Source organism: Peromyscus maniculatus, chromosome 3, assembly GCF_049852395.1.
Source record: "Peromyscus maniculatus bairdii isolate BWxNUB_F1_BW_parent chromosome 3, HU_Pman_BW_mat_3.1, whole genome shotgun sequence".
Lineage (NCBI taxonomy): Eukaryota > Metazoa > Chordata > Mammalia > Rodentia > Cricetidae > Peromyscus > Peromyscus maniculatus.
In genome coordinates, this window is record NC_134854.1 from 167,318,060 (window position 1) to 167,343,889 (window position 25,830).

Below are 25,830 nucleotides of genomic sequence, written 5' to 3' on the forward strand. Positions count from 1 at the left end.
TTCTAATGTTGAGACATAATTATTAAAGCACCAGAATCCCCCAGATCCAGGGTCTGTCTAAAGGTATCCTGAGAGAGTGCAGAATGTTCCTCCTCTGAGGTGGAAAGGACGTGGGAAAGGAAGAGGGGAAACATTCGTGTTTTGAATGGAGGAAAGCCTCAAAGGTGTTGTTTGGTAGTAGAGAGTCATCAGCTGGCCTTGATCAGTGCCCTAGGCTACCATCGGATCACAGAGGGAGCAGCAGTGCCTAGGAGCCAGGCCCAGCAGGACAGAAACCAGCTGCTGGGGGTCACATGCTTGGCAGTCAACAAGAGATGCCAAAACGTTTTTGCTGAGTAACAGTGAGAAACTGAGTGTGGTGGCTCATGCCTGCAATTCAATGCTTAAGAGGTTGAGGCAGGAGGATTGCCATGAGTTCAAGGTCATTCTGAACTATAAAGCAGGACTCTTACTCAGAAAAACAGAACAAAAATAAGGAAGTTATATTTGCTGGTTGTGGTGGTGCACATCTGTAATAATAGCCTTAAAAGACAGAGGCAGGAGGCTCAGGGATTCAGAGCCAGCCTTGGCTAAATATTGAATTTGAGGCCAGCCTAGGCTGTGTGAGAACCTGTTTCCAAAAAAATCTAAGTCACCATCACCACCACCACCATCATCATGAGATCTCAATGTGAAGAGTGGCCACAGTACAGTGGTGCTTAAGGCCATGGTCCTTGAGGCCAGGCTATCTGGGTTTGGATATAAATCACAGATCCTTCCCCTGTTTAACTGTTTTAAAAATTAGCTGATATATGTAAAATACATACAAGAATATCTGGCATATTGTGAACATTCAAAAAGTATTCACTATTATGGTGATGATTGAATTTCTTTTCCTGGGACCACAAGGGCCTAGTTGTGAAATGAGTAGGAACCTAAAGACTGGAGTGTTGTAAAATATTTTTTTCCCCGAGACAGGGTTTCTCTGTGTAGCTTTGCACCTTTCCTGGAACTTGCTTTGGAGACCAGGCTGGCCTTGAACTCACAGAGCTCCGCCTGGCTCTGCCTCCCGAGTGCTGGGGTAAAATATTATTTTAAAGTGTGCTACTTTTGTTTATGTTGCATTTGTTTAACTCTGTGAAGCGGTGCTACTGTGCCTGTCTACAACATCTGATGGTCTAACAAAGATCCCAATGGCCAATGGCCGTTCCAGCAACTGCCCAGCTCCCAGTGCCTTCCCAATCATCACTTTACCCCTATTAATATGTCAGATAGGTAGCCATTACCAAACCCTGCTTCCAGACAAAGTAATTAGCTCTGGCCCCAAACAAAACAGCAGACATGTGGCAAAACCAGGCTTCAAACATGGTTGTGAACTCAAAGGTAAGGCTTATAAATCATTCCACTTCATCTCCATCCGCTAGATGATTTGGGTAGGTGAGGAGAAAAGGCTTAGGCGTGGAGAGGTGTAAAGGCATGAGGTCAGTACTCGGCTTCCCGTAAATGATGGCGGGAAGTGTAAACTTGGCACTGAAGTCCTGGGAAAGGGAAGTGTGTTTTCCAAGTGTGTAGTCAGAGGAAGTATGGGCTTTGAGGGACAGGAGGGGACAGAACCATAGCTTGCAACCATGGCTTGCACGGTCCACCGTTCTGCTGAGTGAGGAGCTGTAGCTCGGTTGTCCAGGCAGAAGGTTTGAGCTCCTCTGAAGAAGTCAGAGGCCCCACAGGAAAAGGACAGTGGGAGACGAGACTAGAGTTGAAGGGTGTGGTGGAAGAAGCTGAGGTCAGAGAGCATCTCAGGTCACTGCGTGTCGGAGGCCAGTTGATGGATGAGGAGATGGCAGGATGGGAGACGGCTCTATCCCTAGAAGAGAAACCGGGAGGCTGAGGCAAGCTGGTGGTGCAGGCTAGAGACAGGCCGGACACTGCTGTCTTTGCTCTCAGGAGAGGGAGTTAGGAGTTTTTCATGCTGGGTTCCAAGTAGAATGTCGGAGGGAGCAGGCCCAACTGCAAGCTTTCCCGCCCAGGGGTGGACCACACTGCAAGGCCTCCCTCTGCCTTGGGTGCTGGGGAACTCAGGCTCTACCAAACAGCCCCGGGAAACAAAGTGCTGCCTCCCAGGACTCTGAGGTACACATGATGGCAAGATTGGGAGGGACAAGAATATGGCCACTCCATGCACTGTTTCATAGCTGGGCTGTTTCATCAGATCCCTGATTATTCAAGTCATGCTTGGTGAATTTCTGAGATGCCAAATTATCCAGCAAGTGGGCTCTGAAGAGGTTAATTTGGGTTGGGGGGTGGGCTAGTGAATCAATTCCCCACGAGTCAACTGTCTTCTAAAGTTGTTGATCAGTTAGTTCCTTTTGACTAAAACACATTTTTTTTTTTCCAAAGTCATAATTGTAAATTTTTTTTGTGGGATGTGGAGAAAGGAAGAAGGGTTCCCACTCATTGACTAATTCCAAACAGCCCTGGAAGTCAACAGTAAAACAAAGGAAGGGATACAGGGAGAAGGAGGCGTGCTTTCGATAAGAATGAGTGCTTCCAAACTTTCCTGTGTCTGGGAACCACCAGGGTCTTGCTGAAATGAAGAGCCTGATCCAGGGAGGCTGGGGAGGGCAGAGGTTTTGTGTGTTCAGCAAGCACAGAGCTCATGAGCTGCTGTTGTGGGCCATGCTCAGGGTGGTGAGCTTCTTCCCACTGTGTGGAGACTTAGAGTTAGCTTCAGAAGATGGCCTGCCTCGGGGGTCATCAGGCTGAATGGACATCAGGTTCATGTTCACAGACATTTGTGAAATTGAAAGTTTAAATCTTGCTTCTACTATATCTTAGCAATGAAACTTTGGGCAAATCATGGGTCATTGCTGACTCTGTTTCCTGATTTAAAAAGTAGAAATAGTTAAGACCTGCCTTACTGACTGCCCACAGGGTGGTTGTAAGGATTGAATAAAATAATGTAACGAACGTGCCTACCTAACCAAAAGCACTTCAAGTGTATAATCAGTATTACTATCACTACTACTGTGTTATGTGAAGTTAAAGAAACCTCTCTCCTTTTCTCTGAGTGTGCAATGTGGGTGTGTAGATGTAACCAACCGTCTTATTAAATAAGAAACACAGAAACAATGTAAAAGAGAAAGCCGAGAGGTCAGAGCTCAGAGCTAAAATCTCACCCTTCCGCCTGTGGTGTCCCAGCTTCCCGAAAGAGGGCTACTTCCTGTCTGTACGCCTTTTTTATAGTATTATTGTTCTGCCTTCTCATTGGTTGTAAACCCAAACACGTGACTGCCTCATCACTGTCTGAATGTACAGCCCCCTAGGTCTTAAAGGCATATGTCTCCAATGCTGGCTGTATCCCTGAACACACAGAGATCTATGGGATTAAAGGCGTGTGCCACCACCGCCACACTCTGTCTATGGCTCTAATAGCTCTGACCCCCAGGCAACTTTATTTATTAACATACAATCAAAATCACATTTCAGTACAATTAGAATACCACCACATGGGTGTGCAGATGTGTGTTTGTTACCTACTTTGTTTTTAGTTCTTTAAAAGCAATCAATTAGTATTTATGTGTAATGTACATTTTCTCTGGTGTGCATGTGGAGGGCAAAGGATCACTTGTAGCAATCAGTTCTCTCCAACCATTTGGGTTCTGGGGATTGACTCAGGTCATCAGGCTGGGCAGCAAGTCCCTTTATCTGTGGAGCCCTCTTGATGGCTGTGGTGGTGTGAAAGAAAATGGCCCACAAAGGGAGTGGCACTATTAGGAGGTGTGGCCTTGTTGGAGTAGGTGTGGTCTTGTTGGAGGAAGTGTGCCATTGTGGAGATGGGCTTTGAGGTCTCATATATGCTCAAGTCGTACCCAGTAAGACAGACCACTTCCTGTTGCTTGCAAGCCAAGATGTAGGACACTCAGCTACTTCTCCAGCACCATGTCTGCCTGCACACCACCATGCTACACCATGATGATAATGGACTAAACCTCTGAAACTGTAAGCCACCCCAATTAAATGTTTTCCTTTATAAGAGTTGCTGTGGTCATGGTGTTTCTTCACAGCAATTGAAACCCTAACTAAGACAATGGTCCCCACATATTTTTTTTTTTTTGAGACAGAGTTTCTCACTGATCTGGAGCTCTGGATTCAGTAGGCTAGGTTGTGTGGCCAGCAAGACCCAGAGATCTCCTTGTTTCTGAACCAACAGAGCCGTCTCCACATCACCTCCTTGTAGCTTTTCACATGTGTTTCTGTCTCACCCTTCTCTATCTGTTTGTTTTGCGGGTCATTGGTTGTTTATTTTGAGACAAGATCTCATGTTGTAAGCCCTGGCTGGCCTGGAACTCACTATGTAGTCTGAGCTGGCCTCAAAGTGACGGTAATCCCCCTGTCACAGTCTCCCAAGTGTTGGGGCTCTAGATATGAACCACCTGCACCTTCTTTGCGTTTCTTTCCCCTTTGTTATCGTCACTGCCGAAGTGCTTGAACCCTCCCCTCCATGATTCTCCAATCTCCAGTGAGCTCACCTGGCTGGAGTGAAGGGCCAGGCTCACACACAGCTGCCGGTGGTATGGTATACATTGGTCGAGCCTTTAGAAGTTCAGTCTGGGAGTGGGGACTGGAGAAATGGCTGGGCTGTTAGCACCTGCTGCTCTTATGAAAGTGTAGTTGAAGTTATCCTGCTCCTGCCCAGCTCCGTGGCCCTCAGACCCAAGTAAACACACAGATGCTTATATTATTTATAAACTGTATGGCCGTGTGGCTCAGGCTTGCTATCTAGTTTTTATATCTTAAATTAACCCATTTCTATAAATCTATACCTTGCCACGTGGCTTGTGGCTTACCGGTACTTTACATCCTGCTCCTCATGGCGGCGGCTGGCAGCGTCTCCTAACTCAGCCTTCCATTTCCCAGACTTCTCTCTCTTTGTCCCACCTATACTTCCTGCCTGGCTACTGGCCAATCAGCACGTTATTTATTAACCAATCAGAGTAACACATTCAGAGTATACAGAACATCCCACAGTATGAAGGATTCGGGTTCTGCTCACAGCCTTCCATACAAACATTTTCTGTTTTAAAGTTCAATTTAGAAATATTTCTCTAAATCCTGAAGACTCTGTATGATACTAACTTTGATCTAATGATCCCAGTTCTAGGAAAGTTGCCCGAGCAGCTAGGGGAGCACTGGCCATACTTAATGAGAACACTCGTTATTACATCATGCTAGTGAGGAACTGGAAACCACACAGTTGTCAGTGTTGGGAAACACCAAACAAATACCAGGTCTAGCGACAGAAAGTGATAGCCGAAATTGCCTTAGTGGTCAAGTCTCTGGAGGAGACTGTCTCTGGTCATTTGTACCTGAAATACTAGTGATTTATATTCTCTTTTCTAGTTTTTGCAATGTGTGCATTACGTAATCAGAAATAACTTATAAGCATAGAGTTCTGCTCCGATAATGGTGGTTATGTGTGTCTCTGTGGTGCCCCTATTCAAGGGTGATCTACAGACTTTGACGTGAGTGGCACCCTTGGGAACAATCCTTGCTCTGTACACTTGAACAGTGACTCTCAGGAGCTTGCTCTGGGGTCTCTTAGAATGGACAGCCAGCGTGGCAGGGTGGGAAACAGAACTAGCCACACGTGAGAGGACACTGCTGCCCTTGCTGACAGCACTCCTGTCATTGTCCTTGTAGCGCTGAAGTAATGGCTGTCACACCCGCAGCCCTCAGTAATGAGATGTCCCTGCAGATGAGGCCAGCTGCCAAGGAACAACTGACTGAGAAGAGCAGTGACTTTCTCCAAAACGTCAGTGTGACCGAAGGTGTGAAGTAAGTCAGGGCTGGGCTCACAGGGCCACTTCTGGGGACCTGCCTAGAGACTTCCTGAGGCCAGCAGGAGCAGATAATGAGAGATTTCAAGTTCAGGGTCAGAGTAGACGTTTTCTTCTCCAATTCATCTAATTTTAACTCATAAATACCTACCAAAGTATGACCAGAACGAGGCCTCATCAGGCAGAACTGGCAAGACTTGATTTCCATTTGGGAAGTTGGTTGTTTCATGTTGATTACTTCATGGCTGCCTTATCGATAGTTGCAGTCATTTAGAATGCATATTAACAGTACATTAGTTACATAATCATGGGTTTACCAGTGAGGATGGAATTGGGCCCTTAACTAGGCCAATGGGTAGCTCTTGTTGCTGTTGATTATATTTGAGATAGTGTCTCACTATCTGCCTGGTCTGGAACTCGTTAAGTAGGCCAAGCTGGCTTTGGATTCAGAGAGATCTGCTTGCCTTTGCCTCCCAATTGCCGGGATTAAGGATAATTTCCATTAGTATATGAATGCCAGGGTCCTTTCCTAAGTCTGAGTATTCGTTACTCTTCTCTCTGTGACAAAGCACCATGACCAAGGCCGTTTATAGAAGAAGGAGTTTCTTGGGCTCACAGTTCCAGAAGGTGAGTCCACGGAGTGGGGCAGAGGCAGCAGGCGGCAGGCGCATCTTGGACTGCAAGCACAAAGTGGGGAAAGCACAAAGTGGACTGCAAGCACAACCCGGAAAGCCCGCCTCCAGCTACACACTTCCTCCAATGAGGCCACACTCCCAAATCTCCCAAACAGCACCATCAATTTGGCACCAAGCTGCCAAATGTCTGAGAGATGGGGACACCTCCTTCAATCCACCAGCACAGAGTAGGTGTGAAGTGTCCCCAGCCCATTTCTGGGCTCAGGGTCCACAGACATGGAATTACCTACTAAAGACATGCATTATAAGGTTGTTGTGATTCATTTTTTAAATGTGTCTATGTGTCATATATACGCAGTTTAGTAAAATAATAACAGCTTAATAGGAGATGGGCGAAGGGCTCTGAGACTTGCTACACAGGAGAGAAGAGGACGGGCTGTGAACACACAGGGAGGAACGGCCTGCCCTGTGCTGGTGTGTACACACACACACACACACACACACACACACACACACGAACTGCCTGCCCTGTGCTGGTGTGTACACACACACACACACACACACACAGGAACTGCATGTACCTGTGCTGGCACACACACAGCACACACACACACACACACACACACACACAGGAACTACCTGTCCCAGTGCTGGTGTGTATACACACACACACACACACACACACACACACACACACACACACAGGAACTACCTGTCCCTGTGCTGGTGTGCACAGACACACACACAGACACACACACACACAGGAACTGCATGTACCTGTGCTGGTGTACACACACACACACACACACACACACACACACACACACACACACACCAGATAAAAAATGATCATACTGCCCCAACAGAGTCCTGCATATAAAGCAGTCCTTATGTACTGATATGAAATGGACTTCGAATAGGTTATTGCAAAGGAACTTCAGAAGGAAGTGTGTAAATGTACTTTCGTACAGACCTGTAGAAACTTGCATGCTTGTCATACCCTCTATGGAAGAACAAAGAGTAAAGAATTAAGAACATTGTAGGCGTACTAAATATTTAAAGCCGTTGTGGTTTAAAGGTGGCTTCGTGTGTTTGAACACTTGGTCCCAACATTTGGTGCTGTTTTGGGAGGCTGTGGGATCTCCGTGAGACCCAGCTGGAGGAAGTGAGGTCGCTGGGTCGCTGGGGAGTGAGCTTTAGAGGCTGTAGCTGGGTCCTTTTCCTGCTGATCTCTGCTTCCTGATTGCAGACTGCATGTGAGCAGGCATAAGCTACCTGCCCCGCCCCTCTCCGCCATGGTGCACTGTTCCCTTTACTGTTCCTTCTCAGGAACTGGTCACGGCAATTAGAAAGGCACCAGTGTGTCTCAGTTTCTTTTCCCCTTGCTGTAGTTAAATAACAACAACAAAAGCAATCCATGGCAGAGAGGGTTTATCTTGGCTCACAATTGAAGGCACAGTCTGTATCGATGGATAAATCAAGGCAGTGGTCTCTCTGCCTACCCACCCTCTGGAACCCGTGGTTTTGAGGCTTCACTCTTGGCTGTTTCTTTATGTGTATCTCTCCCACACATGTAAATACAAATAGCAGCAATTTGGAATTTGGAATCTCATTGATAAAAAATGTATGGATTCAGCCAACAAATATTTATGCAGCTCTATTTCTCTTCTGCAAAATGCACTATATATGACATTATTCACCAGGACAAAGTCAGTATGAGGGTAGCAGATGATCCCTGGGGCTGGGGAGTGACTCACAGGTCTCCATTAAAAGCGTGTAGAACAGACGACCAGGCCAGCCTCCCATGGTGCAGTAACAACCTGTATCTGCTTTGTGTCATCTGCAATTGCTAAGGGAAATTGTCAAAATGGAGCACACCTCGGACAGGCCAGAGGAAAAAGACACATTTTCGAAAAACCTACAGGCTGATTTCCTTCACGAGATGGACACTAAAATATGGGTAAGCTAAGCTGGGCCTGATGGTATGTGCTTGTAATCCCAGTCTTTGGGCGGTGAGCATAGGAGAATGACGAGCTCAAGGTCAGCCTTGGGTACAATGGACCCCAACACAAGCAGACCAAAAAGAAAAAGGAGTCAGCCAGACAGAAATGTCATAGCAGTAAAGAAATGACCTCACCTGTGTCTCAAAACAGGAAGAACATGCCAAGGCTTTCCTCTTCACAGCTGTAACACTGCCACCGAGAGAGGCAGGTATGGCACTGTTTCCCGGATGCTGCTGTCTACACACAGGGTCTTCCTAACTTTCCCATGGCCCCCTGTGCGTTAAGGCATTTGTGTCTGTGAGGATCAGTTATCACTGGCATAGGCCACCTTAGAGCAGATGTTATGTGTAAAATCCTCCCCTGCCTGAATGTCTTCCAACAGAATTCATTCATTCGGCTTTGATTCTGTCTCCAGGGGGAATCCCTCCTCTTCCTGCTTCTGGTGCGTCTAGGCTTTCACTGGCTGCGCCTGCTCACTGGCTGCGCCTGCTCACTGGCTGCGCCTGCTCACTGGCTGCGCCTGCTCACTGGCTGCGCCTGCTCACTGGCTGCGCCTGCTCACTGGCTGCGCCTGCTCACTGGCTGCGCCTGCTCACTGGCTGCGCCTGCTCACTGGCTGCGCCTGCTCACTGGCTGCGCCTGCTCACTGGCTGCGCCTGCTCACTGGCTGCGCCTGCTCACTGGCTGCGCCTGCTCACTGGCTGCGCCTGCTCACTGGCTGCGCCTGCTCACTGCTGTCTCTGTCTCTGTCTCCCTGTGCCTGTCCCACATCTATGCCTTCTCGCTGGATTTGGGAACTGCCCAGATAATCTATGATGACCCGATTGCAAGCTCTTTTAACGCAGTGACAAAGTTTACAAAGACTTTTGTCCAAATAAGGTGGCATGCACTGTGTTGGGACACGTGTATGTTCCTGGTTCGAGCAGTTAATCCACTGTGTTACATGAACATTGGTGAGCCATCTGCACGAAGGCTGAGAGCATTTCCAACCTGCCTGTGCCCCCTCAAGTCTACTTGAGGATACAGACTGCTTTCTGAAGAGCGCTGAGATGTGTGCAGTGGCCTTGGCTGGGGTTTACGCGGGTATCTTGGTGAGGAACACCTCTGTTCTGCCTACCCCAAGCTTTTCTCTTTCCAGTTTAAAACTTGTTTTATTAAAGCACAGGAGTTTTGCTTAAAACTTCTTCAAAGAACTATTTTATGGTAAAGTTTAAAAAAAAAAAAAGGGTGCTCTAAGGTTAGTTACTGTCATTTTTCGGTCATTTTTGCATGTGTAGTGTTGAAATGCCAAAGAATGACTTTAGAATAATGTGGTGATATCATGTCCCCCAATATATTGTGCACCCTAATAAACCTTATTTGGGGTCAGAGAACAGAACAGCCACTAGATAGACATAGAAGCCAGAAAATGGTGGCACACACACATTTAATCCTAGCATTCCAGATGCAGAGATCCATCTGGATCTCTGTGAGTTCAAAGCCACACTGGAAACAGCCAGGCATGGTGGCACACACCTTTAATCCCAGCACTTGAGATCTCAGGTCTTGCTTGGGAAAGACACATGCCTTTAATCCCAGGAAGTGGTAGCAGGAAAAAGAAAGTTATATAAGGCTGAGGACCAGGAACTAGAGGCTTTTTAAGCTTTTAGCTTTTTAGCAGCAGTTCAGCTGAGATCCATTTGGATGAGGACTCAGAGGCTTCCAGTTTAAGGAAACAGGATCAGCTGAGAAGTTATTGAGGCGAGGTGAGGCTAGCTGTGACTTGTTCTGTCTCTCTGATCTTCCAGCATTCACCCCAATACCTGGCTCTGGGTTTGTTTTTATTAATAAGACCTTTTAAGATGTGTGTTAGAGAAGAGAGAGAGAGAGAGAGAGAGAGAGAGAGAGAGAGAGAGAGAGAGAGAGAGAGAGAGAGAAACAGGAAGGAAGGAATTCTATGGACTAAATACAACAGAGCAGGCTATTTCTCTCAAGCCCTTTGCCATAAGATAAATAACAAGAGACCACAGAAGCACAGAGCAATGGTCAGGCGTGTTCTTACAGCTGCACCTTAAAATGGTTAGCATTCACAGCATTTATTTTTGTGTGTATAAATAGATGCACTTTGCTAAGCCATTTAAAAGTAGGACAAACATAACAACTTGTCCCTGTTGCCTTCAGAAAGCATCTCTAAAAATAAAGATTTTTCTTCTATGTAGCCAAAATACTGTCAGCACATCTAAAGAAATTAGCAGTTCGACACATAGAGGAGTCTAATCTTCTCATTCTCTCAATATTCCGGTTTCCTCAATTATGCCTCAAATGTTTTTAGAGCTATGTCATTTTCAAAGATTCATTTGTGTATTTTATGTGTATAAGTGTTTTCCCTACATGTATGACTGTGCATCATGTGCATTCCTGGTGCCCTCAGAGGCCAATAGAGGGCATCAGATTCCCTGGAACTGGAGTCACAAGTGATTGTGAGCTGAGAACTGAACCTAGGTCCTAGAGCTGTATTTTTCTTTTTTAACTAACATTGGAACAAGATCTATGCCGTGCACTTAGTATTCATAGCTCAGTAGATTGGCTGAATACGAAACACTTGTACTTGGCCTTTTGTGATATTGAGGGCTCCCACCCTTGTTTTGTTGTGGCCTTGTTATGCAGCCCAGGCTGGCCTATAACTCACTATGTGGCCTAGGCTGGCCCAGGACTCACTGTGTAAGCCAGACAGGCCTCATACTCATGGCAGTCTCCTACCCCAGCCTCCTGAGGGCCAGGGTGCAGATGTGCACTCCTGCCTGTCCGAGGTTGAGTTTTTGAAGAGACTAGAAGAGCTGTGTCATTTCAGTCAAGTTTTGGGGTTCATGATTGGGTGCATTTCTACTGTTCACCCTAAAAACAACTCTTCCCTGGAGGCTGGTGCTGGGAAGCCGACCCCCGCTGCTGCGCGGCAGAGGCCTTGTCTCCCTGTGCACTAGCAGGCAGGGGGCCGCGACAGGCTGTGTCAGGCAGGGCTGAAGGAGCCAGGATCTCTCACGATTACCCATTTGTTCTACTTTTCTTCCATCATCGGCTTATGCAGGATAGGTTGGAGCAGGGATCTAAGCACAGCCAGGACCCACCGAGCAATCCGGATGAGCAGGAAGTAACTCTTGTTTGTGAGGACCCTCAAGATTCACTGTCACCGTTTTCAGAGAAGAGCACCCCTGCACTGTAAGCTTTGACCTGACCGGTGGGGAGCGCTGAGTGATGTGGGGGAGAAGCTTAGTAAGGAACTCAGAGAAAGCCTGCTGAGCCATGCAGCATCCATGTGCACAGGGACGGGCCGACCCTGCCCAGCGAGACTGAAGGGTCAGCCAGTCCTGAGCTGAAGACACTGGCAGAGCTGCCAGGCCTTTTGAGTGTCCTTGGATTTGGAGTGAGAATGGATGCACATCTTAAAAGTCTCAGATAACTGCTTACATGTGAAAATCATCCCAAGAATCATTAAAAGCCTGCCACGAAGCCCTTGTGTGTCACCTCCCGTGGCACACCTCTCCTCCGCTGCCACGGTCCTGACCTAACATTCATTACATAGCGGGAGATTTCAAATGTATCTGTTTTTAGGGCTGGGGCAATAGCTCAGTAGTAGGGTACTTGCTTAGTGTGTGTGAGGCCCTGGGTTCAGTCCTTAGCATCGAGAAAAATACATAATTTTTTAAAAAAGTATGTGTATGAATGTTTTGCCTGCATCATGTATATACGTACATTGCGTGTGTCCCTAAAAAAAACTCAGAAGAGGTTATCAGCTCCTCTGTCTCTGGAATTATGCATGCTTATGAACCACCCTATGGGTGCTGGGAATCAAACCCAGGTTCTGTGCAAGAGCAACAAGTGCTTGAAACCAATTGAGCCCATTCTTCAACCCTGTGTAAAACTTTTAAGAGCTGGGCTTGTAGCTCTGTGGTAGGGTGCTTACTCGGTGTGAGGTCCTGGGTTTGAGTCTCACTAACACACATATATATTTTGCAGGATTATTTGCTTTATCCAGGCTTTTAAAGACCTGTTTATACAGATAAATAAATGTCCACCTGGCCCATTTTGGTCCTGGGAAACACATACATAGATCAGCTTGTCAGTCAAAGGAAGAGCGTTTAGAGCTATGTGAAGTGTTTTTCATTTCCTACCTTCCAGTGATCAGATTCTGTTTCTGCAGGACCCCAGAGAACTCAATCCTCAAGCTGAGCTCCTGGAATGCAAAGATGGGTCTACAAATGAAAGAACTTGGAGCTGACCACGTTGACTGGTTGGAGAAGATCAATGGCATTATACAAAAGATAAACAATACAGAAAGCACAGTGAAGAGGTAAACACTGGATATTGGGGTTGGCAGGAAAACAGTAGGATGCCTCATAGCTTTAAAGCTCAGAACATTGTGGGAGCATCAGTGAAGCCTCAGGGCAAGAAGCAGAGACCTAGGGCTGGAAGTCAACATCCCAGGCTTACATCAGAGCTCTATGAGTCTCTCCCTCTCAATGATTTCTCCCATACACTCTTTATTTAAAACTGAGTTATTTATCAAAGAGATGCACACAGGTACCCAGTGGGTGTGCATACTTTCTCTCTCTCTCTTAACTTATTTTTATCATTTTTACCTATGTGTGTATTATGCATGTGGGTACATGCAGGTAAGCACAGGTGCCCAGGAGGCCAGAAGCATCAGATCCTCTGGAGCTTGAGTCACAGGCATCTGTGAGCCTCCACGTGGATCCTGAGAAAGCAGCATGGCCTTCAACTGCTGAGCTATCTCTCCGGGGCCCTGCAGGGTCTCATGTAGCCCAGGCTAACCCCAAGCTCTGTGTATCTGAGCTACTACTCCTGCCTCCACTTCCCAATTATGGAATGTGCTACCACAGCCTGTGTTATGCTGGAATTTGAACCCAGGTCTTAGGCAAACACTCCACTAACCGAGCTACACCTGCATTAGAGAGACTGAGTTTGAATCCTGATGCCCATTTATTATCTAAGGACTTGCCTTTCCTCATATATAAAAAGTTACTACTGGTACCCTCGTCACGGGCTTATTTTGAGGCTGGTACACAGTCAACGATGAACAAACAGAAGCTCTTGCTGAAGATCAGTGTCTGAAGACTTGAATTTCCCTACCATGTTCCATCCTCTTTCCTAGCACAAAGGTGCTGCATTCCTAGCTGTTTACCTGTCACAAGTGTCTGTTCATATACACCCCATCCAGGTGGACCTCCTGTCCTCCAAAGCATTAAAAAGAATCCAAATCCCACACAAATGTATTTTCTCTTTTAAATTAAAGTATAATTACATGACAATTGTGTTTTTTAATGTAAGGTCCTGTGAGTTTCACAAATGCATGTAGTTATGAAACCAGCACCATGAGAACACACCTTGATCCATCACAAAATCCATTATTTTCTTCTTTCCTTGTGTTTGTTTTAAGGCTGTGTCTCATGTAGCCCAAACTAACATGGCACTCCTGATCCGCCTGCCTCCACCTCCTCAGTGGGATTAGGTGTGCACCACCACACCCGACATGTTGCTGAGTTGAAGGTCCGTGATATAGTCTGGATGAAAGCCCAGATACTCAGAATTTGGATTTTCAAACGTCACTGTCCAGGCTGTGGCTACAGCTCAGTGCCTCTCTGCACAAGTCCCTAGGTCCAGTCCCAGCACTGGAGAAACAGCTCTTTCCCAGCCTGCACCTTTTCTTCCCACACCTTCAACAGCCTCTCTCGAGAAGCCAACACTCACATCCCCTTAGTGCCCTTCTATGTAGAACAGCACTTCATTTCTGAAAGATCGGAAATCTCTCCCATGTTGGATGATTGTTTTCTCAACTCACAGGACTCAGTCCATTTCTCCATCTGTTTGTAGCCTGTTAACTGAGGTGATATCCCTGGAAAACCAGTCTGAACATTTGGAGGACCCTGATCAAGAAACAAACGTTGAGGTAAGCTGGGTTCAGACTTCAGCCTCCACCTCCCTCCAAACAGATCAAAGCTAGAGGGAAAACACGCTTCCGTCACAGAGCCAGGCCCCTTCCTCCAGGGGACACCAATTCCCTTGTTTGATGATCAGAATCCTGAACTCCACCTGGCTTCCCTCCTCATAGGCTTCTGTCTTGATGCACTCTTCATGAGGACACAGGCCTTAAGGAGACCTATCTGCTTGAATCTCAGAATCCCAGCCCTGCTATTTCAGAGAAAACATCTAGGAAATGGGAATTTGTTAACTGTGTCCTTAGAAATCAAGAGCTGACTATGTGGCCTTGGATGACTTCTTGATATGTTCTTGTGTTATTTCTAAATCTCCGAAGCATCTTATTTCTTTATCTCTTTATGTTCTTAGAGATACTTCTCAGAGAGAGTTTTTTTCCTTTGATGTTTATTTTTAATTTTTCATTGTAGTTATGTACTTATTGTATGTCTCTGTGTGTGTATGCATTGAGCATATATGTATTTGTTCATGTGTGCCTGTGTGTATGCATGCATGTGTGTATATGTGAATGCATGTGTGTATGCATGCATGTGTGTATATGTGAATGCATATGTGGATGCATGCAAGTGTGTGTATGTGTGTGTGTGTGTGTGTGTGTGTGTGTATAAATGGAGGTCAGAGACAACTTGCCAGGTTTTCTCTTTCTACCTTGTGGGGCCCAGGGATGTAAGTCAGGTTGGTACTTTTACCTGCTGAGCCATCTCCCTGATCTAGTTGTAAGTTGTTTTTGTTTTGTTTTGAGACAAGGCTCTTCTCTTAAACATAGGTTGATCTGGGACTCATTATGTAGACTAACCTGTAGGCAGAGTTTTCCTGTCTTGACTACTAGCTCCAAAATAAACACACAGAGACTTAATATTAATTATAAATGCTTGGTCTATAGCTCAGGCTTGTTACTAGCTAACTCTTACATTTTAAATTAACCAGTTTCTATTAATCTACATTCTGCTAGATGGCTTTACCTCTCTTTCATCTTGTAGCTCCTGTTTCCTCTCCATATCTGGATGGTGACTCCTCTGACTCCCTCTTCTTCTTCCCAGTGTCCTTAGTCTGATTTTCCTGCCTAATCTTATTCTGTGCAGCTATTGGCCAGTCAGCTTCTTTATTAAACCAATCACAATGACATATATTCACACAGTATAACGGAATACTCCACACTAACCTTGTTAGTTTGTGCTTACCTTGAGCTCTCAGCAAGGCAGCTGCATCAGTCTCCTTGGTGCTGTGAGCCACCACACTCAGGGAGACTTGTGTCCAAAGTGGGGACTTGAGATCATTGGAAAGGAGAAGGTGTCACACATTTGTATGAAACAGTGCTGGGCTATGCAATTTTGTGTAAAAGCTAAAAGCAAAGCATAACAAATGCCACACATGAGCTTAAGAACCAGAAACAGTCCAAATGCCCTCCAATCGATAGACTGATAAGCCATATCTTGTGTGCACAAGGGAATACCATCTTGAAATAAAAAAGACTGAAAATCTGATTCTTCCAGCTGCATGAGTGATCTCAGACACAGCAGGCTATTTGAAAGGTACCAGCTCAGATGGCTTCAGACTTCATGATCCAGTCATGTAACAAAAAGGCAAAACCATGGGAACAGAGGAATGGCGGGCGGTTGCTGGAGCTGAAGAGGGAAGGAAGGAGGCAGTTAAAAAAATGACCCTGGAGGTCTGTTCTCCCAGTACCTGGGAGGTGGAGGCAGAGGATCGGGGGTCCATGCTCACCCTCCTGATAGCACAACTCCTTATTAAACCAAGTGATTTGGTGACTGGTGATGAGTTAATGTGGTACTAAATGAGGGTGAATACATATCCCCATATGTAACCACGTGCTACTGATGGTTACTGGCTGCTCAGGATGACCAGTGCTCCTGTTACTTGTATTGGACAAGCCCAGTGCCTCGCTTGGGGTTCACTTGCATGGGGTGTGGCCAATCATACCTTTAAAAAAAAGTTTTGTGTGTATGTGTCTGCTTGTCTGTATGTGTCCCATTCATGTAGTGTTCACAGAGGCCCAAAGAGGGCATCAGATCCCCTGGAACAGCAGTTACAGATGGTTGTGAGCCACCATGTAGGTGCTGGGGAACCAAATCCGGATCCTCTACAAGAGCAGCCAGTGTTTGAACCACTGGGCCATTACTCCGGAGCCGCCAACTGTATCTTACTGACATAATTTGATGTTGGCTTTTATAAATCAACGTATTTATAAGGGGGAAAATAACTATGAAATCTGACATTGGTGGACCGTGCATGTGTTTCTCCTAAAAATTGTTTCTATCCTTATGTTATAGGAGAAGATCATAGGAATTAGAAAGCAATTAAAAGAAATGAACATCAAATTGGCCCAGGTAATGAGGCATCTTTATAAACCAGGAGGAAAAACAGCCCTTGAAAGCATAGAACTTAAAGTCAAAGGAAGGGTCCCACTCAGAAGTTAGCATTTGGAGGGGACTCAGTGATACGATGCTCGCTTTCAGAAGAACAGTCCTGTGATTTCAAGATGAAGTGGCTCAGTAGTAGAGCTTTTGTGAGACATGTTCGAGGGATCGAGGTCCAATCTATAGCTACACACACACACACACACACACACACACACACACACTCACACACACACATACACACTCACACACACACACACACTCACACACTCACACACACACACACTCACACACTCACACACACACACACATACACACACACACCACACACACACACACACACACACCACACACACACACACACACACACACACACACACACACACACACACACACGTGCGCGCGCGCATGCGCGCGCGCGACTCACTCTTAGTTCCAGATAAAAAGCCGCTCTCAGGCCAGCGAGAGGACTCGGGGTGAAGCAGCTTTGCCGCCAAACATGCCGACTTGAGTTTGAACTCTGGAATCCATACGATGAAAGGAGGGAACAGACTCCTGCGTACTGTCCTCTGACCCCAACACATGTTCCATGGCATGAGTGCTGCCAGCTACAAAAAAACAAATGTGATAAAAAGTGAAAAAAATGTAAACATTCACTTTTTCTCTTCCCTTTCCATTTATATTAACATCACATGGAGTATCACATATGTATGATTTTTTTTCTTCTAACAAGTAACACTTATTTTGGCAATTAAAACAATATGAAAGAAGGTCACATAAAAATGGAAAATAGCTGGTTATGGTGCCACACACTTTTACTTCTGGCACTTGGGAGGCAGAGGCAGGCAGATCTTTGTGAGTTTGAGGCCAGCCTGGTCTACAGAGCGAGTTTCAGGACAACCAGGGCTATGTAAAGAGACCTTGTCTCCAAAAAACAGACAAAATCAAAAAGAAGGACCTAGACCCTTCAAAGATAAGCACAGAGAACATTTTTGTGAGATTATGTTCTTCTAAACATCACATTGATTTCCACACTGAATAGCGTTGTCGTCGGATGCGTCCGTCTTGAGCTTGTCTTTTCCTAGGCCACTTTCCCTCAGACTTTCCAGTGCCAGGGGATGTCGTCTTTGGTCACTGCTGTACAACTTGAGACTGATGTTGGAGTGTACTAGCCTTGTTTCTTGGACAGTTGGGATTTTGTGTATGAGTATTTACCCCGTGAGAAACTGAGCCTCCAGAGGTCCAGTCCTGGGGCGACGGCCGTGGCTCAGTGACTGTCACACGCAGGGCCCAGGGTTCAACCACCAGCTCCTGATAAACCAGGCTTGGTGGCACACATGTGTAATCCCAGCGCTTGGGAGGCGAAGGCAGGAGGATCTGAATTCAAGTTCATGCTTGGCTGCACAGAAAATTGGAGGCCAGCCTGGAAGATGTGAGAGCCTTTCTCAAAAAAAAAAAAAAAAAAAAAAAAATTAAGAAAAGAAAGAACAAAAAGCCTCCACCTGTCAGTGCGCCTTTAATAATCAAAACAAGACTATGCATTCCCTCCTAGACAGCCTGCTGGAGATTTGGGAAGCAAATGGGAGAGGTATTATCCCACAGGTCACTCCTGCTGAGCCAGAGCCTGGATATTCAAGCTGATGTGATGAGATCTTACATTGATATCTTAGAATTTTTTTTTTTTACCTATTTAAAAAAATACTTTATTTTATCATAAACCTACTCTTTCACCAGCTTCTATCTTGATGGAAGACTTTTGTTTTTAATAGTATGTGTATGGATGGTTTTACCAGCATATATGTCTGTGTACCACATACATGCAATGCTCATAGAAGCCAGAAGAGTGTGCTAGATTTCCTGGAATTGGAGTTACAGGTGGTTTGTGAGCCACCATGAGGGTGCTGAGAACTGAGCCTGCGTCCTCTGCAAGAGCAACCAGTGTCCTCAACTGCTGAGCCATCTCTCTAGCCCTAGATTTTTAAGGAGCATAAAAGGTGTAACAAACAGAAAGAATGGCTTACTAGAGGCTGTTGTATGAACTTATGCTTTTATCTTATTCATATGTATATGTGTGTGCTATGCATGAATGTGTGCATACATATTTGCATGGACACAGGTGTGTGTGCTGGTGCCTGTGCGTGTGTATGCAAGTGCATGAGGCCTAAAGCTGATATCAGACATTTTTCTCAATTGCTCTCCACTTTATTTTGAGGCAGGGTCTCTCGCTCATCCCGAGGGCTCTAGTTCTGGCTAGTCTAACGAGTTTGCTCTGAGATGCTCCTGTCTCTGCCTCTCAGGCAGCTCCCATGCCTGTCCAGCTCCTATGTGGGGTCCAGGCATCTGAACGTTTACCCTCATACTTGCAAGGAAAATGCTTCATCGACTGAGCCAACTTCTCAGCCCCTAAATTTATTTATTCATTTATGTATTTATTCATTTTTGAAACAGAATCTCACTCACAGCCCTGGCTGGCCTTGAACTTGCAGAGATTCGCTTGCCTCTCCCTCTGTGTGCCGGGATTAAAGGCAAGCACCACTCTACTGGGGAATTTGTACTTACAAAGGACTGAAAATAACCCGTGTTGATCTTGGCTATTCTTCTTGTAATATGCAGTTCATGACCTGATTTGTAAACAGTTTGCCTCACGTTTGTTCCATCACTGTTTTCATTCATTTGCTTTTGTGGTGCGGAGCACAGAGCGCAGAGTCCTGTACGTGGTAGGCTAGCATTCCACCACTGTGCTGCAGCCTCAGACCCAGAAATCCACTGTCACGGAAGCTGTCACTGAGTAAAAGTGAATACCTCAGCACAGCCACTTTGTGTGTGGTGCAAAACTGAGAGATTTTATTATACATAAACCAGAAAGACTTGCTTGTCAGTGTACTCTGACCTGTGGATGTCTTTTTAGGTCGATGCTTGCAATGAAGCCCGTGAGTTAAAGGAGAAACTCATTGAACGGATAGAGGTGAGAAGCCCCAAGTTCACCTATCCAACAGGTCAGTTGGGTTCCAGCTAAACCTGGCAGCTCGTTCACAAAGCTAAACTACACCTCATTCTGGTCTCTGGCTGGTCACAAGTCTTCTTTTGCATCCCTCGGGCCTTGGGCCAAAAGAACCCTGATGGTTTCTGGTGTGTCCTCACTTTACTCCTCTGCCTCTCACCTCTTAGTCATCGTCCTCTCTGTCTACATGTTCTGAATTCTGCAAGGTTCAGTGCAAATGACATCTCTTTCCCAGACCTCTCCTGTCTCTCTTACCCAGAGAAATAAGTTCATCTCTGAGTTTCTTCCCTGACACCTTACATGTGTGTGTGTGTGTGGGGGGAATGTGAATGTGTGGCTGAAACAGGAACAGATGGGTTATTACCCTGCTATTCAGAGGTGCTAGCTCATCAGCGTCCCTGGGTAGATGGTCCTCACCCCATCAAGCCTCAGCCACACTCCTTAGCATGCCTCTCGCTCTAATGTACATGGATGTTTAGTTGTGTGTTGTTAAATTTTCTCCCCAGAGCTTTTATAAGGAAATGAACGTACTGAACACTAAGCTGGAGATGTACCACACGCAAGGAAGGGAGACAGACTCCCACAGCTCTGAAGACTCAGACGCGGAACAAACAGAGCCCCTGCTTCCCGAGGCTTCACCAACCCCCTCAGGGTCACACACTCCTCCCTACTTACTCCCAGTGTGGTGAGTAAGGAAAGGGCTGGCACCGGCTGGACAAACTTACCCAGTGTGATCAGGAGTGGTGGCATGCACCTTTAATCACAGCACTCCAGGGGCGGCAGCAGGTGGATCTCTGAGTTCTAGGCCAGATTGGTCTACATAGTGAGATCACATGCATGCATATGTGCATGTGTGCATGTGCACGTATGTGTGTGTGTGTGTGTGTCTAGCTTCACAACACAGGAACTATTTTAAGACTCATTGGATATCTTCAAGTGTTGACTAAAATGTTTTCTTTTGTAAATTTTGTCTGTTAATTGAAGTCATAGGATTTTTCTTATTTTAACTATACATCTATTGTATTAAGAAGTCTATAGGCATAGATAGCTTTCTTATTACTTTAGCTAAATCTGCCTATATGTAATACTTCTATTTTACCTGTATACAATATCTTTCTAAATCATTTTGAGATGTGTGCAATGTAGGGGACTGAACGCAGGACCTCACATATGCTAGGCAGGCGTTCTATCACCGAGAAACACCACAGTGCCTATATAACTACATCCTTTTTTAAAAATTAAAAGTTTTTAGATTTATTTACTTTATTTTGTGTGTATGGGTGTTTGCTTGCATGTATGTGTGTACACCCTATACATGCCTGGTACCTAGGGAGGTCAGAATGGGTGCTGGGTCCCTAGAACTGGAGTTACAGATGTTGTGAGCTGTCACATGGATGCTGGGGACTGAACTTCGGGTCACTGAGCCATCTCGCCTGCTCCTCCATCTACCAGTTAAAGATTGGAATTTACAGACTCTGGTCACCACCTCCACAACAGGAAACTACTGATCAAGCAGATCTGGCAACTTTTGTTTGTTTGACAAGATTACTCCCTCACTCTACTTTAAAAAAAATCACTTTATTGTTAAGAACTCGCAAATGAAACACAGCCAGATTAAGGCAACCATTCAAACAAGCACCTGCCTGGTCCCAGAGCCGGTGCATGTCATCGGGCCCCTGTCCAGCTGGAAGACACTCGGAAGCTGTCGGGCTTACCCTTCACTATTATATTTTTATTGACTTACTAATTACAAACAAAGGAAAAAACAATGACAGAATCAAAGCTAGAGAGACAATTCACTTTATATCCTCTTTCATGACTCATGGCTTTTTTTTTTTTTTTTCTTGCTTTTTCAGGAAAAGTTTTCTCTGTGTAGTTTTGGTGCCTGTCCTGGATCTTGCTCTGTAGGCCAGGCTGGCCTCGAACTCACAGAGATCCGCCTGGCTCTGCCTCCCGAGTGCTGGGATTAAAGGCGTGCGCCCACCATGTCCAGTGACTCATGTCCTTCACTTGCCATTAATCCTTCCTTGTCACTCAGCGTTACCCTTCTTTAGGGTCCTTTCTACGTTCCATACAGTACCACATTTACAGACGTTTACATATAAACATGTATACATTACAGACGAGAGAACCTTTTTTTCTTTGTGAGATTGCTTGACCCTGCTTAATAGCGTGCCTCCTCAGTTCATCCAGTTTCCTGCCAAGTTCATAATTTCAGTTTTCTTCACAGCTGAACAGTATTCCATAGTGTAGATGGACTGTTTTCCTTGCCCATTCGTCTGTTGGTGGACATCTAGGTTGTTTCCAACTTCTTGCTACTGTAAATACTGCAGCAATAAACATGGATACGCAAATGCCTGTGGTAGGATATGGAGTTCTCTAGGTGTACGTTGGGGAACCTCTTCCTTATACAATATTGGAGACATACTGATGAAAATTTCAAATCTTCTCTTTTGAAACATGGTCTCCTTTTAAAGCTCAGGATGGCCTTGGCAGGATCCTCCTGCGTGAGGCTAGGGCTCAGTGCTGGGATTTTGGTGTGTATCACCATCCCTGGCTTAATTTCTTAGTCCTTGGATCCCCTTACAGAGCTGATACACCATCTTGAAGAAATAGTCCTTTCTCCAAGAAGAGACCTCCCACCCTTCCTTTCCAGCCACCAACTCAGACAGAGTCCTCAGCAACCTGTTTTCTGGAGCATGTCCAGTTGTTTTTGAAGGAGACCGCTGCACAGTGGGGGCTTCCTCCCAGACCCCAGATTAGGCACAAACCACACCCAAACACCTGTTTGCACAGAGATCCTTTATTAAACCGGGAAGAAAAGTTAAAGTGGCTGCTTTCTGACTCAGGCAGAAAACAGCAGCAAATGACCTTGCAGGTGTCATGTTTAAGAGGAGAAAAGGGGAGGTCTGTGTTAGAACGGGCTAGGACACAGTGGTAAAGGAGATGGGGTGAGGGATGAGGGAGAAGGAAGGGGACAAGGGAAGGGTTATTTGTCCCAGAGGGACAAAGGGCTGCCTGTGATAGAGGGGAGACAGATGTGGCACATAGGCAAAAGGGGAACTCCGCGTTAGTTAGGACGAGGTGTTTAATTTTAATTGGGCATGTTAATTAGGTGAACCAAGGGGGCTTTTGTTGGCTGTACTTTGGTAGTCAGCCCCCTGAGGAGGCTGAAAGTAGGAGGAGAAAGTATCCAAATAAGGGAATAGACTTTGGTGGGTGGCTTTAGGAAAATGATCTAGTGGTTTTGGGCAAGGCGGAGGGAATGGGGGAGACGGGCAAGGCCTGCCAGCGCCACATGCTCTAGCGGGCTGGTGTCCCTTCAGTCTTTGGTTGTCTTTTCGTTGCCTGGTTGTAATATCATGAATCCCTGCACCTTGCACATTACCCTGCCATGGAGCCAACATCATATTGCAGTTCAATTGTTTCAATTCTTAAAACTCTATGAACTATGAAACTGGGATCTTTATCATTTGAGACGTACACCACCATGCACAGGAAATGCCAGATAAAGAGTGGTACTAGTGAAAATGGTCATGACCTCAGAATATTCTTCTCCATAGAATCAATAGATAGAGACATTGTCCAGAATCAGGGCCAGAGAGAAGGGTGTGTAAAAGTGCTTGCCGCTGAGCAACAAGCCAGTTTCAGTGGCATGCACCTGCAACCAACATCCCCACAGCAAGATGGGAGGTGAGGACAGGAGAATGTCCCTGAAGCTCATGATCACCTAGCCTGGAGTAATCAGCTCTGAAGCAAGATTGAAGCATTCTGTCCTGCAGGGAAGCTCCTTGAGCAAGAAGGTCACCAACTCAAATAGCCTTAGGAAATCCCTGAAACTGACCAGATTCAGCAGGCCCCTCCTTGCCAGAGTAAACAATAAAAACTGAGAGTCCCACCCCTCATCTCAGATGGAAGGAAGTTGGGCTAAAAAGACTCAGACAAGAACAGCTGCCTGGAGGAAGCAGAGGCCAGCAGGCTGCCAGGAAGGGGTTTGGACTGTCTGCGGCCCCTACAAACCAACCGAGGCGCCTGCAGAGCGGCCTGCAGGCTGTGCAGTGTGCTGCAAGTTCCCTGTTTTGTGAGCTGCCACCTGTGCTGTCTCGGTCATTTCTGTCCTGTAGGTAACCCCAATAAAACACACCAGTTCACCAAGCTGGACTTTGGTGGTATCCACATTTTGGTCTGTTGTGGTTTCCCTATCTGGAGGTTGTAGATTTGTGCGATACCTCTCCCCAGGAAATGTTTTGTCTCTCAACACAGAAACAAGGGAGGGCTTATCTCAACAAAGTGGAAGGAGAGACCTGGCCCCCCAAACTTGTCCTCTGGCCACCCCCACCCGCCATGTGCACCACAGTACATGTGCATCAGTTCCCAAATACTCATGCACATTCACACACAGTAATGTTTTAATTGTTGTAATATATACATAGACATGCATATATGCATATATAACTTTTCCAGAATTTTGAAAATTAAGGATTTAGAATCCATAATGTATAAAGAACTTTTCTAATGCCAGGAAGAAGTACATCCCAGATTTTAAAACAGGTAAAGGACTTGGACATTTCACCAGAGAATGAAATGACTACTACACAGGTGGTCAGCGGCCATATGAAGAGCTATGCGATGGAGCTGTCCGTTAGTGGAATACAAGTCGGGACACAATATGTGCAATAAGAAGCTGCTTTATACCCACTCTAGCTGCAGTGTACAGTACAGAATAATTTTATATGCCACTGCGTACGTCATCATGTGTTTGGTGACTGTGTACCATTTAAAATAAATATTACAGAAATACTTTGATTCACTTGATAGAAAATTAATACATCTTTAAAAGTCGGTCAAAATCAGTGATTCTGTAGTATCAAACAAAGGGGCCCCCAACTATACCTTAGAAAGCGTGCAAGGACAAAGAGACCAACACTACGAAACGCGGGTGCGGGCGCATGCGCTGCATCCTCCTTTGAGGAAGACGGGGGTCATATGTCAGAGATCTCCCACCCCCACCCGCACCCCACACACTCAGGGCGGAGCTGCGGGGATGGAGGAGCCGCACCGTAAATGAGGCTCTGTTCCGGGACTAAACACGTGTCTTCTTTGCTGTAGGAAGCACGCACTGAAGCTCTTCCTCATGGTCTATGTGATCACCATCACTGGCCTGTCGTGTTACACGCTATTTGTGGACGCCACGTTTCTCTTCGAAAGGGTGCTGCCCAGCGTGCTGGGGCGCCGCACCATGTGGGAGCTTCGGGAGATGATGGCGCCTTTCCTGAATTTGGAAGCAGAAGATTTGCTACCATCCTAAAGATCCAAATGCTACTGATACCCGAATCTCTTCCTCGCCAATAAATTTTACATGTTCCTATTTTATAGCTGTTGGCTTATTTTTCAAAAGATACCATTCAGTATTTTATAAAAGATACTATTTTTATGTAAAGTTTAGTTGATCACAGAAAAAGTGAAAAGGATTTCATTAGTTAAACGCAGGACCTTGCTCTGTAGAGGAGGCTAGTCTCGAACTCATGATGGGAAGCCACAGCTCTCTAAGTGCTGGAACCATAGTGTGTGCTGGGAGGCCGAGCTCTCACAGTGGCCGCCTTTACCACTTCCAGGCCCGGCTCTTCTCCCATCCTGAGTACTTCGGGACAATCATGTGTTAGCCCCCCCATTGCTCCCACTCTCCCTGTTTGGACTTCTGAGGCTTAGTGACGGAAGAACTCCTTTCTTCTGGGGCTGGGGCTGGGGCTGGAGGGCAGTAGCGGGCATTTCTTGATTTTTCTCAATGTTCATTTTTCCTATTGACAACCTTTGAAAGAAAGATCTTTCCTTAGCAAATACAGCTACAAGGGTCCCTTCTGATGATGCTCCTGCCTTTCTGTGACTAAGAGGCAGCATGCACAGGCCTGCACACTCCTGAACATAATCACCAACACGTACAAACATGCTTGCATGCAGGTATGCTCAGGTACACACACACACACACACACACACACACACACACAC

General features: G+C 46.0%; 1 protein-coding gene across 5 annotated transcripts; it reads left to right on the top strand.

Annotated features, from left to right (window-relative positions):
• Positions 1-1,948: 1,948 nt before the first annotated feature.
• Positions 1,949-25,197, top strand: Smco2 (single-pass membrane protein with coiled-coil domains 2). Of its 5 annotated transcripts, XM_006986638.4 has the most exons (10): positions 1,949-2,109; positions 5,680-5,814; positions 8,306-8,411; positions 11,519-11,649; positions 12,632-12,781; positions 14,323-14,398; positions 16,737-16,793; positions 19,732-19,788; positions 20,331-20,509; positions 24,934-25,197. In XM_006986638.4, the coding sequence occupies exons 2-10, from the start codon at positions 5,690-5,692 to the stop codon at positions 25,130-25,132; spliced, it is 1,080 nt and encodes a 359-aa protein (XP_006986700.1). In that variant the 5' UTR covers positions 1,949-2,109; positions 5,680-5,689; the 3' UTR covers positions 25,133-25,197. The 5 variants fall into 5 exon arrangements, with proteins under 5 accessions (XP_006986700.1, XP_042130280.1, XP_015860687.1 ...); XM_042274346.2 differs by lacking the exon at positions 20,331-20,509; XM_016005201.3 differs by lacking the exon at positions 16,737-16,793.
• The last annotated feature ends 633 nt before the right edge of the window (positions 25,198-25,830 follow it).

Excerpts from the sequence above, each read along its gene's own strand:
- Smco2 (XM_006986638.4), top strand. The coding sequence starts at position 5,690 with ATGGCTGTCACACCCGCAGCCCTCAGTAATGAGATGTCCCTGCAGATG. Across the intron at positions 11,650-12,631 it reads GAGAAGAGCACCCCTGCACT|GACCCCAGAGAACTCAATCC; the intron begins GTAAGCTTTGAC and ends CTGTTTCTGCAG. Across the intron at positions 14,399-16,736 it reads ATCAAGAAACAAACGTTGAG|GAGAAGATCATAGGAATTAG; the intron begins GTAAGCTGGGTT and ends CTTATGTTATAG.